The 19,555-nt window shown below is 40.7% G+C and overlaps 1 protein-coding gene across 1 annotated transcript in view; it reads left to right on the forward strand.

Moving 5' to 3' along the window:
• Positions 1-18,435, forward strand: part of CFAP54 (cilia and flagella associated protein 54) — a 394,557-nt gene extending 376,122 nt beyond the window's left edge. Inside the window, exons 65-69 of the mRNA XM_066591462.1 lie at positions 4,974-5,156; positions 10,850-10,956; positions 12,387-12,558; positions 14,050-14,124; positions 14,410-18,435. Of these exons, the coding sequence (XP_066447559.1) occupies positions 4,974-5,156; positions 10,850-10,956; positions 12,387-12,558; positions 14,050-14,124; positions 14,410-14,529 (657 nt within the window). The 3' untranslated portion in view covers positions 14,530-18,435. The remainder of the gene's footprint in view (positions 1-4,973; positions 5,157-10,849; positions 10,957-12,386; positions 12,559-14,049; positions 14,125-14,409) is intronic.
• The last annotated feature ends 1,120 nt before the right edge of the window (positions 18,436-19,555 follow it).

Raw genomic sequence — 19,555 nt, forward strand, 5'->3', positions numbered from 1 at the left:
TCAGACTTCATCTTGAAAATCAGTAAACATAGTTGACATCTCCAAGCAGCATCATATTAAAATGTTGGATAGACCTATTTGTTAGTGTTTTTGCTCCTTTTCATATATTATCATTCTGTTTTCCTCAGATCATCAGCTGCAGTTAGCTGACAGGTGCAGGCAGAATCGTGTATTACCCTGTCTGTAGCAGATAGTTAACAAGCAGAAAGTCCTTTGATTATTTTGTTTCATTACAGAAACAAAGCTTTGTTGCTTTTAAACATGTCACGATGAATTCAGTCAAACCCCCCCTGTAATGTAATGTTATCACATGTCTTATACAAAGATGAAAGCGCCATTATGCAAGCGTGCTTTATTATGAGTAGATTGGGTAGGTCCTCATCCGAAATTCAGAACATCTTTTATTGAAAATCTAGCATGCAAATATTATGATTTTATGGAATAATTAAGCTTTGGTAAATGTTAAGCCTGTTCGGGTGGGTGGGTTGTTTTTCCTGAGTTATTGATTTCATTTTCCCTTGGTCTGGTGAAGGGAAATCCAGTGATTGGATTTAGACATGAGAATGATTTAATTTTGAAAATCCTTATAAAAGAAGAAATAATGATCTTTTATTAGGCCTAGTCTGTTATGAAATGAAGTATGGCGTCATCAATAACATTTCCCAAAACACACATTCTTAGGCCTCCTTCCCACGAACGGATTTACGCCGCGTAAATTCGCGGCAAAAATCCGCTGCGTTGCCCCCTGCTATTAGGTTCTATTGAACCTAATAGCACAATGCTCACGATGCGTAATTCCACCGCGGAATTTCGCACCGTGAAATCTCCCGTCCTCACCCGCGGCATGCTCTATTTGCCGCGGGTGTACGCGCTGACGGCTTCCATTGCAGTCAATGGAAGCCGTCCGTTCACGCTATATCCCGCTGTAATACAGCGGAAGATAGCGTGAAAAAACGCTTCCCCGCCTACCACCGCGCGTCATATGACACGGCCGGCGCGTCACGTGACACGGCCGGCCGCGTCATGTGACGCGGTGGGCGTGTCACATGACGCGACGGCGGTGGGCGGGGAAGCATCTTCACGCTATCTTTCGCTGGTAAGTATGGGGTCTCTGGGGGGCGCCGTGACAGTCTTCACTGCGGAATATTCCGCAGCGGAGCCCGTCACGCTCGTGTGAAGCCGGCCTTACTGACAGCACTCCGGTCAAATTTTACACACAGTTGATTGCACACCTTCTAAGGGCCCATGTACATGGCCGTAGGTGTTTTACATGTGATGTAAAAATGCCTGAATGGCAAAGGGCCCGGCGCGTATACCCCGAGGCCGCAATGACGTGGGGCCAGCTAAGCTACCACCTCCTCCCCGCCCCTTGTTCACAGCGAGCAGTTGGAGGGGGTAGAGTGGGCGGAGCTTAGCTCCATCCCCTCCCTTTGCAAACACCAGCAAGGGGTAGAGAGGAGAAGAGAAGCCCTAAAGCTGTATTCACACAGTGTGATTAAAGAGGCATTCTGGGACTGTTTTTTGTTTGCTTATTAATAACCGACAGGTCATCAATAGATGCTTGATGGGGATCCCTCAATGGGAACTGCACTGCAGTACCAACCTGGGCTGCTGTACTATCTTCAGCGCATTCTACTTCCTGCACTGAGCACAATGATGGGAATTGGCTGATCGGCAAGGATCCGAGCAGCAGGTCCCCACCAATCATCTGTTGATCACATGTCGGTTAGCAATAGAAAAAAAAAGTCCTGGAATACACCTTTAGGCCTTAGTCACACGGGCGTAAAAACCCACGCACCTACAAAAGATAGAAGATATTGGTGGCAAGGGACATGGTCACGCGTTTTTTTTACACGCGTATATACGCGCGTATTTACGCCCGTGTGACTAAGGCCTTAAAGTGCGCTCAAACTTCACCAGCAAAACTATTTATTTTTGTACATTTTGCCATGGTCCACTGTGGCTTATGCAAAGGTTATGATAAAGAGTGCAACCGGAATCTGTCTTGTACTTTTTGCCGCTCTCACTGAGGGCAGCATAAAGTATTAGCAGACATGCTGATTTCAGTAATCTGTCACTTATGGGGTAATGTGCACTGATTTTAAAGAACTTACAGCTTGCAGACTCAAAACCCACGGGCGTATGTGCAACTACGTTCTCCGTTATGGAGCATAGTTGTGCATGAACCAGGTTTTTTTAATTGAGCCATTCAGACCCTGCGCCATAGCGTGTAAGTTTGAAAAAAAACTGCGGGAAAATTAGTCCTATATTTCCTTACCCGCACTATTAACGGGCTAGAATACCGCTAATGAAAATGAAATCAGTGGTTTTGTTTCATCTCATTAAGCGCCCGTGATTATCATGGATGCTTAACGGGACACAATCGCGCCCATGTGAAGAAGCCTTGTTTCTGTATGTTCCTGCAGCTCCCAGTAAGAGATATAGAAACAAGCTGTAAATTCTTAAAAATCACTGCATATTACCCTATAACTGAAACCAGCATGTCTTTACTACTTCATGCTGCCTTCAGTAAGGACAGCATAAAGTACAGGACAAGTTCTCTGTTTACTGCACCATGTGAATACAGACTAATTTTTTAGAGATGTGACGAATTGGTAGTTAGGTAGTTCTCCTGAACTTCTCTGCGCTGAGCCAATCAGAGGCAGCACTCACTCACCCATTCATGAATTCATGAATGGGTGTGAGTGAGAGCTGCCTCTGATTGGTGAGGCTGTGACCAAAGAGAGGCAGCTCATTCAGCAGGCGGGGATTTAAAAGCCCCGGCTGCTGAATACTACTCAGAGCAGTTCAGGAGAACTGCCGGTCGCCGCGGCTGAATTCCGTCTGCCGGGATCAGGTGAGTATATATATTTTTTTTATTTTTACACATTTCTAGATGAATTTCCGGGAAGGGCTTATACTTTTAAGCCCTTCCCGAAAATTCATCGTGCGATCGCTGGCAGCCCATTGCTTTCAATGGAGCCGGCTGTATTGCTGGCTCCATTGAATCAATGGGCAAACATCATTCTTCTCTGCCACAGCTGTTACAGCTGTGGCAGAGGAGAATGATTTGCCTAGTATATGTTCTCAATGGGGTCGGTGCTGCTGCCGCCGGCCCCATTGAGCGCATATAGAGAAGAGAACAGGAATCGCAGATCGCAGATAGGTGCGATCTGCGATTTCTGTTCTATAATTTATCGGACGAGCGCATAAAAAGCGCTCATGTGTCCGATACCATTGCAAAGCAATGGTTTTATAAAATCGCCGGACGCATGCGCAAATCGCGCGAAAAAACACCCGTGTGACTGAGCCCTAACAGTGACAACGAAAGTGCCTTCAAATCAGAAGGGCCGACCTGATACTCCAAGAGCTCCCTTGAATTATAGGCAGTTACATTGCTCCTTTGAGGGTGCATTTGCATGGGTGATTTCCACGCGTGAGTGCCATCCGATAGTGATATGGACAGAACTCACCCATGAATATAGCACATTGATTTCAATGTGTTTATTCACTTGAGCCATTTTTCTTTCACAGTGATACTTCCAGATTGAAAAATCACTGCATGTCCTATTTTTGAGCAATTCTTCACAAGGAATCACCCATTATTTCCTATGTGATCTTTAAAAAAAAAATCACATCACACTCACATGCCATACGATTTCCATACAAGTGTGAAGCGACTTGATTTTTACAATTGAAACTATTAGAAACAGTGTTTTATTCTCTTCTCCCAGCTCCCTGAATCTCCCGCGCCACAGCTCAATCCTCTGTGCCTAGTGTTTGTTTATAGGCTGCAGTCACCCTGTGTATGGGACATCACAAGCTGCAGCAGCCAATGACAGACCTCAGTAATCGAGCACTGAGCTCTGTCATTAGATGCAGCAGCCTGTGACGTCCCATAAACAGGCTGCTGCAGCCTGTAAACATGACATCACAGGGTAGACCTGGAGCAGAGAGGCTGGACACAACAGGGAACCGTGAGAGGCGAGTATATTACTGTCATACTGTGTGTTATTTTGTTGCTTCTAGAACATGTTTTTACATTTTTAAAAAAATGTCAGACAACCCCTATAAGAAAGATGCAGAGGAGAAGAATGCATAGAAATTCAACTTCAGTTAAAATATCACAGCCGTGTTTTCAAAATGATTTTCTGGCTGTAAAGTATTGAAAATTGCTTTGCTCATCTTTGGTAATGACCCCTGACACCTGAGACTAAAGCTGTTATGATGATCAGTAAATAAAACTGTTATATCTCATTAGTTCCTATATTTCGAATAGCAAAAGTTTTGTTTCTGTAAAAAATATTATGAATGTATAATTATTTCTAGCTTAATAGCGTTAGATAAAGAGAGCAATCCATATACAATTTGCCCTTTCTTATGTTGTGAAGAAAGCGTTTAGCATGTTGTGCAAAAGTTCATGTAAAGTTTTACAAATGCCTAATATTGTACTGTGATTGCTATATTGCCACGTCGTAGTTAAGAAGCCATTAGGTATTATCTGCTGGGGGAGTATAAGTACTACAGGAAAGTGTATAGGAAAATGCCTTAGAACATGCCAAGACTAAAGCATGCTGCGTTTTGGAAAAAAATACTCCATAGACTCAAAACATGCACAAAAGTGAGGAAAAATGCACAAAAAAACAATGTAATGTGATTAATAAATTGCTATTGACTTACAGCTAATATCTGGCTGTGCCATTTTATTTTGCTAAAAAAACGTTGAGAAACGTGCCGAATTTCCTTAAACAGTAGTAGAAAAAACCTATACCTGCACAGTACTATAAAACATAAGAGCTGTTTGTCTAAAGTGCATCCTGCTGGTCTTCACAATAGGTTTCATTTGCTTCTATTTTGCTGATTTAAGATAACTGAGAATGCAATCACTCACTTCTGTTGGGTCTAAAAGTAAAGTATGAGGTGTTTACACAGTTGTCTTAGTAAGCTAGTTACTTACTATATCCTTGTTTCAGGCAATGTCAGAAGATAAAGAATTACAGCGTACACCCAAACCATTGAAATCACCTTCCAGTAGGTCACTGGAAAACAAATTAGAAGTTCATGGGGAACAAATGGCAACTTATGCTTTAGACCAGGAACTTTGCCTACAGTGGTATTTTCCACCCTTGGAGAGATCAACACAAGGGAAACCCAAGGTAATGTATACTATTCTTTTCTGGATTTGTGACATTACAAGTATTAACCAACAAATTTATGAAGGAGACATGTCTTATGTTCAATAAAAAAATGAACATTGGAAACTATATATAAATATGCAGAAAATGTCATTCATTCAGCAAGAGCTGCCTGTAATTGGCTGAGCAACTCAGCCAATCAGAAGCAGCTCTTTCAGCAGGCAGGATTTTAATTCCCTGGCTGCTCAAAGAACGTCATTACAGAGCCGGGGACAGCGCATACAGGATGTGGGTGAGGCCCGGCAGCTGAAGAAAGGTGAGTATATGCCCTTTTTTTTCGTTTTTTTTTTCCACCACTTTGGCTTGTTTTTTAGGGAAGGGCTTATATTTAAAGCCCTTCCCTGAAAAACAATTAAGGGGTGCCAGCAGCTGGATCCTCTACCGCAGCTGTCATCTGTGACCGTTGTGGTAGGGAATTCTTTATTCCCCACAGGGATGAATTCCTTTGCCACAGCTGTCACATCTCTGACAGGTGCAGCAGCAAACTCTTTATTCCCCGCGGGGATGAAGAAAACATCTGCTGCATGTGGCAGATGTGTTCTTCATCCCTGCAAGGCACACGGCAGCAGAGGACAGGTAAGTGTATGTATGTATATATATATATATATATATATATATATATATATTTATTTATTTTATTTTTTTTACACTAAAATTGTTGTTTTTCAAGGAAGGGCTTATATTTAAAGCTCTTTCCTGAAAAACAATTACCGGGTGCCGGCAGACCATTGCCTTCAATGGAGCCACCAGCAACAGAAGCATTCCCTATGGTGCACGCATGTCATATCTTTACAGGCACACGCCTGTAAAACACGGACATTTGAACACACCATAGGAATGCATTGGTTATAACAGACGCGTGTTTTTGTGCGTGCGTATGCTCGTGTGAAGCCACCCTTATGGGATTGTACAATTAGGATACTTTCACACTTACGATCGCGATATCGCTGATGTTTTTTTAACGCAAATGTGAATAGGACTTTCTAATTTTAAAAATACATCGCACAAAAGTCGCAAAGCACAAACTTCCGATTTTTGTACGATGCGTTTTTAACATTAGAAAGTCCTACTGACATTCGCGTTAAAAAAACGCAGCAATATCGTGATTGTAAGTGTGAAGGCACCCTTACAGAGATATATATGGGTTTATGTTCTATTACTTTTGCACAAAAACATCTAAAAAATTGTTTTTGTCTCATGATATTCTGTGAAGCTATGTAAAGACTTTTTTTTTTGCAGGATTATAGATGGGAAGGACTGGGAAAAGAAATGAAAAATTGGGGAAAAAAACATTTGTTCCCCGTTTTTTTTTCCAAAGTTATTTTTTATGTTACATAATTTGAATACCATGTCACAGATATATTTTTTATCATTGGAAAAGAACATATTCTACACACTTTTTTTCATTTATTCCAGAAAAAAAATGGCTTTGGAAAAAAACTAAAAAAAAAAATTTTCCCCATATATTTTTTTTTTGTTCAGGCCTTCTTATCTGTATGCAAGATTGGACTTCGTTTTTTGGTTTTTTTTTTGGTTGCATACAACTTTTTGATCACTTTTTATTTCATTTTTCTGTACCGTGGATGAATTTTAAAAAACTTTTTACAATTCTTTTCTCAGTCTCACTAGGAGACTTGACCATAGTACTATAGTGCCAGAAAATGGCCGTTACTTACTGACTGAGGAGTGCATATAGATGCATCCTCCTCTCCCCATGCTGGTAGCTGACTACCAAATGGAGGAGCCAATAACACCTGTGCAGGACACCGATAAAACAACCACTCACACTGCCTCTTGATATAGAGGGGGCTGGCTGCTTGGTGTAAACTCCCACACATAGTGGATACAGGGTACCAGACCATTCTGATATATGTAGTTCACCATGCAGACCAGTAACCTATTAATGACGCCATGATAATTTGGCGGGTTGCCTTGCATTTCCATCAGTGAACCACATTGGTACTGCCACCCTGGGCTTCCTCTGGAGTCTTAAAGCCACGCTGCATGTGTGCAGATGTTATTCGCTCCTCCATTTGGTAGTCAGCTACCTGCATGGTGAGAGGAGGATGCATCTATATGCACTCCTCAGTCAGTAAGTAACGACCATTTTCTGTGATTGTTTTTAATTTTTTATTTTCCCCTTCTGTGATGCATAGTACTATAGTACTGTGTATTATGCCCGCATACTCTGACATGACCTACTTCTGAATTGTAAAGTGTTGCAGAATATGTTGGCACTATAAATATGTTTAGTATTAATAGGAGTGCAAAGATGACAAACCTGTGGATCTTCATTCCACCTTTGACTGCCATGGAAACACGTTGGCAGCCCACGGTTGTGTTGTGGGGCACCATTGGGGTGACAGAGTGAGTCCCTTCCCTCTAACAGCCCAGATGCCATATCACTATTGACTGTGGCATTTACAGCATTAAATGGCTGAGATCAGAGGTTTCTCTGATCCCAGCTGTTATGAAAGAAGCCTAGCTTCCAGTCACTGCTGCTTCTCAAGGTGATCTCACAGGATTCTGACCCCATGTGATCACTGTCACGTAAATGTGCAGCAGAATGCTTTTACTTAAGGCACTCTAAGACATACGGTATATGTACATGATTTTGCTGGAAAGGGTTAACAACAGATGTGATTTTTCATTGATATCATCTTATTAAATGATGAAATTAAAATTGTTCCCTCTAGTAAAAGGTTCTGGAGAGCAGCTACAAGTTCAAGCAGTGCAGTTACTCAGTTATAACAAAGATGAGTTTAATATTTCGAACAGTTCATTGTAATATCACAGTATATTATTCTAGTTTTTACATAAGAATGTAGGAAACCGTCTGGATTAAAGAAACGTTCCAGTGAAATGTGAATAATCAGTCATTAGTGTACATAGGAAGTGCAGTGGTGCCTTGGGTTAAGAGTTTAATTTGTTCTGTGATGAAGGTCTTAACCCAAAACACTCGTAAGTCAAATCAATTTTCCCCATTGAAATGAACTGAAACACCATTAATGCGTTCCAGTTCCTTTCAATGGGGAAAATTTTACACTAAAAGTAAAAAAAAAAACCAAACATCAAAACTCACCTACCGCCAGAGTTCTGGTCCTCGCAATGGTCTGCAGCGCTGCTGCAGGCTATCGCACCCACCTCCATGCTGACAGAGCATTTCTACCTGGAAACAGGATTTGAATACCCCGCGTTTAGCAAGCTAGTGCTTGATTGGTTAATCCAGCACCACATCAGCCAATGAAAGCCAGTGCTGGGTTAACCAATCAAAGCCATTCAATGACATCATTGAATGGCTGTGATTAGTTAATCCAGCACCGGCTTTCATTGGCTGACGCCACACTGGATTAACCAATCAGTGCATTAGCTTGCTGGAGGTGGGGTATTCAAGCCCCGCTTACAGGAAGAAATGCTCTGACAGTGTGGAGGAGGGTGCGACCATCACGGGGACCAGAACGCTAGCGGTAGGTATTAGACACAACCCCCCCACACCCCCTTCGAGTCAGCTTTGCAAGCTTCTTGACTTGCGAGCAGGCTCGTACCTCAATTTTTTTTTGCTCCTAAATCAGAGCAAAAATTTCGGGAGAGAGCCTGTTTGCAAGTCAAGAAGCTCACAAGCCGAGTTACTCGTAAACCAAGGTACCACTGTATAAAGCCTTTACAATGTAAACATAATGAGTATATAAATACTGTTTACCAGGTATATTTTTACATTGCAGTGTAAAATGAGACAAATTTTTCAGTAAGCCAAGTACATCACTCAACATAACCCATAACCCATCCAAGCCGGTTTTGACCCTTGTGACCAAGCTCAATTTTTCAAATCTGACATGTTTCACTTTATATGATAATACCTTTGACATGCTGCTACTTATTCAAGTGATTCTGATTTGGTCATTATGCTTTGCATTTATTTAAAAAAAACCCAAAATTTAGAGATTTGAAAAAAAATTGCATTTTTCAAAATTTGACATTTTCTGCTTGTAATATAGATAGTCATATCACACATAATAGTTAATAAAATACATTCACCATATGTTCCCGCCATATCGGCATCATTTTTTAACTTTTCTTTTCCCAGACCTTATGGGACTTATAAGTATAGTAGCAATTTTTCGATTATGAAAAACATTCCCAACCTCAATTATTTCAGGGCCAGTTCAGTTTGGAAGTGGGTTTGATGGGCCTGTGTATTAGAAACCCCCTATTAATAACCCTATTAAAAAAACTGCACCCCTCAAAATATTCAAAACCACATTTAGGAAAGCTTACTAACTCTTTATGTATTTCAGAGGAACTAAAACAAAGTAGAGGTGGAATTGAAACATTTAAATTTTTTCACATTTTCAGTTTGAAACTATTTTTTTTCTGCATCAGAGTTGGTGTTATCAGAGAAACAGATCTCAATATTTATGACTCTGAATCTGCAGTTTTAAGAAATGTCACACGTGTGACTCTAGTGAGCAAGATGACTCAAACACAGCCCTCAGAAATGTAGGCGCATATTCTGGATTTCGGAAGATGCCAACATTTCAGGCATGTTCACACTGCAGAATTTAAACCAATTTCTTTCCCGTAGATTTCGCCTCTAAGGGTGACTACCCACTACAGTTTTTTTTCACTGCGAAATTTGCAGTCTTTTTTTTTCTGCAGGGGTCTATGGGACAGGTAATGTTAAAATTTGCCGGCAAATTGCGATTTTGCGCGATCGCTATTTTAACATTACAACTCCCATAGACCCCTGCAGAAAAACAAAAACGCTGCGAATTTCGCAGTGAAAAGAAAACTGTAGTGGGTAGTCGCCCTAAAACAGCAACAGAATTCCGTGGTTAAGGTGCATATTTCTGCCACAGATTTGTACACATATTTAGCCCTGTAAATGGGCTAAATCTGTGTGCAGAACTTCCAACGCGATTCTGGATCCGTACAGAATCACATTAGATATTCCGCACACAGATTTTGCCGATTCACTGGGTTAAATCTGCAGCGTAAATGAGACTCGTCCTGCATCACTAAAAGTTGCATTACTGCTTCTATATTGATTATACATACCCACTCCACCCCCCCACCCCACGGACAGGCTGTGAGGAGGGGGAAGTAGTGGACAGGATTACAGAAGTTTTTTTTTATTTACAATTAGACTTTACTGTGATTACTGTGACTTGTAATCACTGCAATCACATGCCCAGAGACCACACTCATGAATCACTGTCAGTCTCTGAGCAAAGCTGTGTGACCTTAGCTGTCTTGAAACAGCTGGGTCACAGAGCTGCATGCAGGGATGAGCTGCCTGACTTCCGAGATGGAGGGAGAGGGCACAGCAGTGCTTTCTCACTGTGATGGTTGTGACTGGCCATCACAGCCACCATATGCCTGAAGATGACGTTGATTGGTCTCCAGGCAGCTCTGTGATCTGAGCTGTCATTAGACTCTCAGAACATGGAGCTCCTGCACAGTAGGCGGGCTCTAGGGGAATTCTCTGCAGGGCTCTTTTAAAATGTCCCCGCAGAGATACATAAGGACTGCCTGGGCGTTTATAGTCTATGGGCAGTCCTGAAGCGGTTAAATAAAGTATATGTAACGATTTTTGTATTGCATGAGTAAACTACGGTATTATACCATTTACATTGTATATTATGTGTATATTCTAGGTATTGCTAATATATGCCTATAACAAGCAGAATATTGACGTTAAAGACCCAAGAAAGTGTGATCCATCCATTGCCCTATGTGGCTACCGTTGGGCTTCTTTGACATGGTAAGTACACCATTATATATACGGTATATCTTGTATGTTTCTACCCCTGTACTAGTTGCATAAACATCACAGATTCTGAACAACCTATATTTAATGTACCAGATCGGGACCAGTGTTTCCATGATCATTGTTCCTGATGCACTGCCAACACAGCTCTGCTGTTAACACATTAGTGCCTGCTGGCACTGGGACCAACAGTCCAGATGTCTGCTCTTTTGCCAATGTGCTGTGCATGGACTTCTACTATCTGTTTGTCACATCGCAATGTGAGCATAAAGTACACAACTGTCTATAAATCACAAAGTGGGCAGGAGATTATTAGTAATAGACAGTAATATCTGTTCATAATACTTGTTTTATGTGTTTACAAGACCTAAGCAATCCCCAGTACGCTGTGTCTCTAAATGTCAGCCCCACTCTACACCAGAACTGTAAATCTTTTCAACATCATGTAGATTAATACACTACCTGCTCTTCCATTTATTTACAACATCCAGAAGGCTATAATGCACCCTCTCTTATATACGTCTTCTCGTATTTGGCTGATCCCATGAACTTAAAAGGGATCCAGAAGCTAGAACAATGCATTTTAATGTACTTTTTAAAGAGTGAGAACTATATTGTAGAATCCTACATCTGTGTTCGGATATCACTTAGATTTACAAGCTGCAAGCCTGAGCCTGCGTTACTGAGAGACTGTCATTAAGGCCTTGTGTAGAACACAGTCTGAAAAAACACATCTGGATAGAATGTATGAATTAATGGCCAATACAAAGGGTAGGCAGGAGTAGGCAAGTGCCTAGGGTGCAATCCAACTTTCAATGTGAGGGTATGCAATGCATTAAAAAAGTCTCTTTACAATTATTTTAGCAGCTCTGTGCTACAACCAAGCTGCTGGTTATGTAGTGCTGATGACGAGTATATGAGGGGAGCTTCTTCTGCACTAAAGCGCTCATTGGCCATAGAGGACAGCCTGTAATTTCTGACATGAACCTGCTTTAACCAGTCAGATGCTTTCCGTTAGTGCATGTGGGAGGTGCCCAGGCTGTCATCAGTGCAGAAGAGACAAAGAGAGAAGTTCATACATCTTAAGAGTTTGTAATCTACATTAATTACAATATCCCATGCTGGGAACAATTTTGGGGTGTTACAAACCATTTGTTGTCTTGTGGAAACCATCAACAAGCAGCTATGTTGACGGTTCCTTGACAGTCACCTCTTGAAGAAGCTCCCCAAATATGTCCTCTGAAATCTCTGTATTAAGCTCATTGGGGGGTTATTTTAGGTGGCTTTGTCTTAGGCCTCAGTCTTAGATATTTCAGCTAAAAGCCCCATCATGTGCTGCTATGCATATAGTATTTTGTAGTGTTTGTTAAGTGACTAAACCTGATGACCACCACTTACTGGTTTTAATTATCCCTTTTTACCAGCGTCCTGTCATTACATGAGAAGCTTTGTAATCTGAGACAGAAGGCAGAGGTCTCCATATATAATGCAAGTAATACCTCTACCCTGGGAAATGGGGAAAAGCAAAAACGATCTCCTCAGACGGCTGCAAATAAACCTGATCTGAAAGCAGTTAAGACCACAGAAGAACTGCAGGTATAACAGACAGCTCACAATCAGCAGGGTAATTTATGTGGGAGGCTGATAGATGTAAACTCATTGATAAGCATTAGTATTAGTAGCTTGGCTGTCACACGCGGATGCAGGAAGGAACACATCAGTATCTGGTGACAGGCCAGGGATCTATGTATCAGTCTTCCAAATTGCATGTCATGGCAACAGATAGATTTTTCATGTTTCTGCTTATCTGGGATATTTGTAAATCATATTTACTGACTCCCATTGAGTCTGAACGTTTAGCATGAGGAAGATGGTGTGTTAATGTAGTGTCGTACTTTCTTGTGCTGCAGAATAACACATATAAATGGGTGACCTGAATTTTCGAATTTCTGAAAATATTTTCTTTCTGTGACCGATGAATAGAATTCTATATGTGTTAAGGCAACAAAAAGTCAGGAGGTTTTTGTCAACAGATTTTTTCCCCAAATGAATTGACATTCGGCAATAAAGAGGATGAATGTTCCCATTTTCCATTTCTAAATGAGCCTCCCATATAAATGTTCACAATAAGGCTTCCTGTACAACTACATCAGAACACAATTGATTCCCCACAATTCTAGACTTAAAATTGTAGAAATGACCCTCATATTGTTTTGATTGTATCTACTTGTTTTTTACTACCGTGTTTGCCCAAAAATAAGACCTGCCCCTAAAATAAGCCCTACCCTGATTTTCAGAGGGGGGACTTGAAATGTAAGTCCTACCCCGAAAATAAGCCCTAGCTACACTACATTTAAAAAATCAATACATTACCAAGCAGCCGCCGTCTGGGTCCCACTTGCTGGTCTCCGGAGCTCCGGCGCTTGTGCTTCAGTCCTCCACCGCAAACAGAAGATCGCTTGCTGGTAACAGGGTTCGTAAACTCCGCCTCCAGCAAGCGATGGCTCTGATTAGTTCTGAAGCGATACGGCTCAGCCAATCAATGCAGCGCTCGAAGAACCAATCACAGACCAGCGGGAGAGACCCGGACAGCGCTTGCTCGGTAAGTATGATGAGACATCCAATGAAAATAAGACCCCGTGCCTCTTTTGGGACAAAAATTTATATAAGACAGGGTCTTATTTTTGAACAAACAAGGTACTATCATTATTGTGAATGGCTGCAACCTGCCTAATTTCTTTTAGTACATCCAGCCCTTTTGCAGTAATTCCAAGAAATTAGACTCCTTCTACAGCTTTTTAATTGCCAGAAGGTGCCAGAAGGTTCACCTACTGAAGTTAATGGTCTGCTTGCCATACATATGGGATATGACCGGCAGAGAGGCTTTATTTACAGAAAATGGCTTTACCCAGCAATGAAGTGTACTTTATATGGTAGACAGGATAACATTACCAAAGTTTTGTTAGGGTTTGTAGTACCATGAAATGGGAGAAAAACTCGAAATAGTAAAGTTTTCGGCAATGTTCTATTCACCTTTATGTAAAACAATCAGCCACAAAACATCGACCCTGTGTAATTTCATTAAAGGCAATGGTCCTGCAGTGTTGTTCAGAAGCTCAAGCCCTGTTGTCTACTGATCCAGATCTGCAGTCAATTACTCAGGTTAGCACCCAGTTTATATTTATCTTTAGTACTGAACATTTACATCATTTTAACACAAGAAAAACATCAGGCACAAGTGTAAATGATTCATTTTCCATAATTTGTCCTATTTATTCAGTGTTTATATTACATTTACATAGTCTGTCTGCTCCTCTCCATTTGGTGGGTATTGCAGCACAGTTTTTCTTTATGATATTAATCTTCTTAAGTGCGAAAATGGATGTGATGCTTGCCTATGACAAGAAAAATGAATCTCTCACAGCTATAATTTCCTTCTTTTCACAGGCTCCATTTGACATCACTTTGCCATCATTAATCAGGCTGGAGAGAGTCTTTGACCTGACTCACGGCTGTATGTTAATGAAGGGAAGCCTGCTAGATTGGACACTGTCACAGCTCACCTGAACAATCAATTTATACTTATTGTTTTATCACTCACAAATATGTTTCTATCAGAAATATCACATACACTGAGTTTACTAATTTTTATTCAAGCCATTCCTTACATCTTTTTCTCAAACTTTCTACAATATTTTATTGCATTGCCCATGGGAAAAAAGTCTCATAAAATCAATCTCTCTGCTTCCCTGTAGTTTCTAAGATGAGAAGAATATACTATAAACAGCTATTATGAAAAACATGTTAAAATCTAAATTGTTTGTGGCGTTCTGACTTAAAATGTTCACTATTATTTCATATGTTACAGAATATACATGCAGGGAATAGCAGTATAACGATTGTTCTGAAAATATATTGGCCTAAAATGGAGATGATAATCACCCAAAAAACTGAAAGACAACCATGAGATAAGTGCTTTAAGTGTATATTAGGGTATGAAGCCCCATTTACACACACAGATGATCGCTCAATATTCCTCAGAAAAGGAGCGTTTTGAGGCATCATTTTGCATTAGCTACTAATGGGCTAATCAGCCCATTAGTAGCTAACTAGCTTCATTTGCATGTATTTAGAGAACAGCGAGTGGTCTGTTCTCTAAATACATTGCTATTGTTCTCAAGTGGGACAGCTGCTAAAAGAATGTTATCAGCACGGTCCGCGGAGAACTCAGCACGTGGTCCCTCTCATCAGGGACAATGCATTTTAAGCTGAGCTGAATTCAGCGATGGACAAAAAGTGCACGGTAAGTGCACGATGGGCACACATTTACACACAACGATTATTGCTCAAAAAGGCCTTAAGGGCACTATAGAAGGAGGTCTTCGGGAACCCAAAACTATAAGCCAGAACAGAAAGTTGTTCTGTACATTAGGCTCCAACTCTGGAATCTGGGCCGTGGTCTGCTGTTACCCAGACAAATTTCATTGTGACTCTACGGATACAGGACAAGTAATTTCTGGGTAATTTGATGGGGAGAGTTTGACATATGTATAGGAATTTTAGGTAGAGAGTCCATTTTTAGTACATTAATCCTACCAAACCAGGAGAGCGTAAGGGGTCGCAATTTCTGTAAATCTGTCTCTAGTGTCGCAAGCATAGGTTTATAGTTTAAGTTGAATAGCTGGGCTGGATCAGCCGCCAAGGATATCCCTGAATATTTAATGGTGTCTTCGTTCCAGCGAAGTGGTATTATGGATTTTAGTTAGGATGCTTCTTTGGTTGGGAGGGTTATATTGAGAATTTCTGATTTGTGAATATTGACTTTGAAGTTGTTGAATTTTCTGAATTTTTCAAATTCTTTTAAGATGGTTGAGAGAGCAATATTAGGGTTTGTTACGTACATTAGAAGATCGTCGGCAAATGGAGCTAATTTATGATCTTGTGATCCCATTTTGATTCCCTGTATATTGGGATTTTTTCTAAGTGCGTTAGCCAGAGCCTCCATTGTGAGAATATATAAAAAGGGGGACACAGGGCATCCCTGTCTGGTGCCATTTTAAATTTCTAATGGTGATGATAATGATCCGTTAATTCGAACCCTTGCTGTTTGATGGTTGTAAAGGGCCATAATCCAGTTTCCAGGATCCATACTTATCTTTTACAGAGTCGCCTCTAGAAACCCCCAGTGAACTCTATCAAAAGCTTTCTCTGCATCGATCGACAACAGACATAGAGGATCTCCAGAGGTGCGAGCCCGCGAAATCAGCTACATCGATTTTATAGTATTATCTCTAGCTTCATGTTCTGGAATGAAGCCTACTTGTTCTTTATGGATCAAACAGGGTATTATGGGTGTCAGTCGAGTTGCCAGGATTTTGGAGTATAGTTTTGTGTCTATAGTTAAGAGAGATATGGGCTGATAGTTACCACAGGGGAAGGGGTCCTTACCTGGTTTCGGAATTACCGTTATGACTGACTGGAGAGCTTAGGAAGGGAAGGGACAAGATTTGGATATGACATTGAATGCTTTAAGTAAAACTGGAGCCAGCATATTCCCCCATAGTCTGTAGAAGCGGGGTGTGAAGTCATTGGGTCCAGGGCTTTTGCCTACTTTTAGATTTTTTATGGCTTCCAGCACTTCCTGTTCAGTAAAGTCGAGTTCTAGTTCAGCAGCTGTTGTCCGTGGTATAGGATCAGGAGCCTGATTATCTAGATATGAAGTGATATTTTCTGTTGTTTGTAAATGTTGCTCCCCTGTATTCCCTTTAATGTCATATAGGTTTTGTTAATATGATTGGAATGTTTCCAAAATCTCTGAGGTTGAATGAAGTCGACCATTGTTGTGGGAGTTAATGGAAAAGATATATTGGGCAGATGTTTTGGGGTGAATTGCTCTGGCCAACCATTAACCACATTTTTTGCCATATTCGTAGAACCCACTACTGGTTTTGTGTCTATAACATAAGGACGATTAGTCTAATAGATGGAGGATTTGCTGGCGAAGGGCAGATATTTCTGTACGTAGCTGGTGAGTTGGTGAGGATTTGTTAGTAAGTTCTAGGGAGTCAACGTTTTTGAGAAGGGTTTCTAGTTTATGAGACTGTTCTTTTTTTTAGCCTGGACCTGTGCGATATGAGTACTCCACTGATTACGCATTTGAGTGCTTCCCATTTAATAAGAGCCGGAGTAGTGTCTGATATATGGTTGTCACAGAAATGTTTGATTGTTGAATGTACATCTTTCAAGCAAAGTGCGTCATTTAACAGATTGTCATGGAGACGCCAGGTGTGAAACCCTCTTTCAGCTGGAGATTTATTTAGGGCACCACAAACCGGGGCATGGTCAGACCACAGAAAAACATCTATGGGGCAGGAGGGTTTAAAATCTAGGAGGCTGGGTGAAATAAACAAATAATATATTCGGCTATAGCTGTTGTGTGCTACTGAGTGATGACTGAAATCCTTGACTCCCGGATGTAACACCCTCCAGACGTCAATGAGCTTCATTGAGGAGAGATCTTTCTTCAGTTTACCTGTTGCGGCAGAGGAGACATTGGACTTAACCGAGGATAAATCCATGAATGGATCAAAGCAGAGATTGAAGACGCCCCTAAGGATTATGCTGGAGCCTGCAGCAAATCATGCCAATGCTTCCAGCATTCGGGATCCAAAAAAGACCTGAGCTTGATTGGGAAAATATGCATTAGCAAAAGTATAAACTTTTGGGCCCGCATTAATTTTTAAAAATAGATATCGGCCTTCTGTATCTATCTCAGATGCAATATATTGATGAGGGAAGCTTCTGTGAAGGGCTATGGACACTCCACAGGATTTTTTCATGGGATGAGAACTATGGTACCAGGTTGTATAGTGGTGAGACCTGCATTGTGGTATGTTGTTTGATTGGAAATGGATTTCCTGCAATAAGGCTACCATTACTGCTTTTTTGTTAAAGAATGCCAGAATCTGCCCCCTCTTCGCTTTTTAAATAATGGATTTGTACGGAAACCAACAGTAAAAAACATCCTCTGTGCAAAATAGCTGTAATGTGGTCATGTACATGAAGACTAACGACTGATGTCCACGACCGTATTTTCACCGTGTATTATGTGTACATTGCGCATCCACCTGATACATAGTGAATGGAGTCAATGGAAGTCAATGGACTTTAATTGATCCTTGCACACCAGAATGTAGACACGCAACCGCACAACCCCACTCTGTAACAGAGCGTAGATTTAAAAAAAAAAAAAGTCACACTGCGCGTGCTTGTGTGCGTGTGATACGCGGACATGCGCAGTGCACTCGCAGTCACACGTGGTTGCTGCCTGTATTTACAAACATCGGTAAAACGCTGCGTTTTACCAATACGTTTGTGGCATGAGCCCTTTGTCTTACAGAATATCACTTTTATACCAACTGCTATGAAGTAACTACATATATAGCTTATAAACTCTTAATAAATCTGCATAGAACACACCATCGAATCAAATAATTAATTTAATAAATATAACTAATTACTTGCAAATGTTGATAATTGATGACCATGTTTAATTCCTTCCAGGATGAAACGTCTTACTTAGCAGTTTTTAAGACATACATCAAATACACCTGTTTTTGTGATTAAGGAACATTTAGAAATAATGAGCTCCTTCTTTTTGCAGAGCAGCAGAAATGGTTGATTACATTATTAATAGTTGGTTAATTAGCGCTATGTGTATCAAGCACAATGACTTGGAAATATTGATTCCAGATTAGCTGCACTGCCCACAACAGGATTTTTTTTGCTGTTCATGGTAATTTCTGTTACACCGATTCTGGGTCTGTGTGTAGTACAGAACGGGTCTTCCTATTGACATTTCCTAGGTTGTAAAATGTCTAGCGGGCAAACAACTGATGTAAAAAAAAATACCTTCTGTATAGAGTGTACAGAAATTAGTACTGAATGGACCAAATAATTTGAGTTTGGTTACGCTGTGAAAATCTTTTACTACAGTCTCTAAGTCCAGAGCTATTCCTGGAGGCCCTAGACACATTTCTAACCCATGATAGTTCTATTTTATTTAAAAAAAATTATTTTAACTCATGTAATTTTTCTTGAAATGTTAACTTTTAAACATTACAAAAAGAAACGCACTCCCAAACCTTTCACCCATGCCTGAGCATGTCCAACAAGGTACACCACTTATGCATATTTAGGAATCATCATTTCAATATATCATCACAGAATGTACAATTTAGTGTAACAACTCTTTCCTGGTAATGTATGGGGTTATCTGTAGAAAGGTCTGAACATAAGCTGCTACAAAAACCATAAAATGCATTGAAATCGTAACATACAAGAATCCATAAAATTACAGAATCCAATATGATGTATAATCCAACAACCTAGGACTCGTAGCACATTAAGACCCTATTCCTGGTTAAAGTGACTCAGGTGAGACCAGTGATGAAACCAAATGGACCAAAGAACCTCATATTTCTTCCTTGCCCATTGTTTCAAATATATATATTTTTTCCAGGGAAAGAAGCCAATTACCGTATATACTCGAGTATTAGCTGACCCGAGTATAAGCCGAGTCAGTAAGTTTTAC

The sequence above is a fragment of the Eleutherodactylus coqui genome, chromosome 2 (assembly GCF_035609145.1).
Source record: "Eleutherodactylus coqui strain aEleCoq1 chromosome 2, aEleCoq1.hap1, whole genome shotgun sequence".
NCBI lineage: Eukaryota > Metazoa > Chordata > Amphibia > Anura > Eleutherodactylidae > Eleutherodactylus > Eleutherodactylus coqui.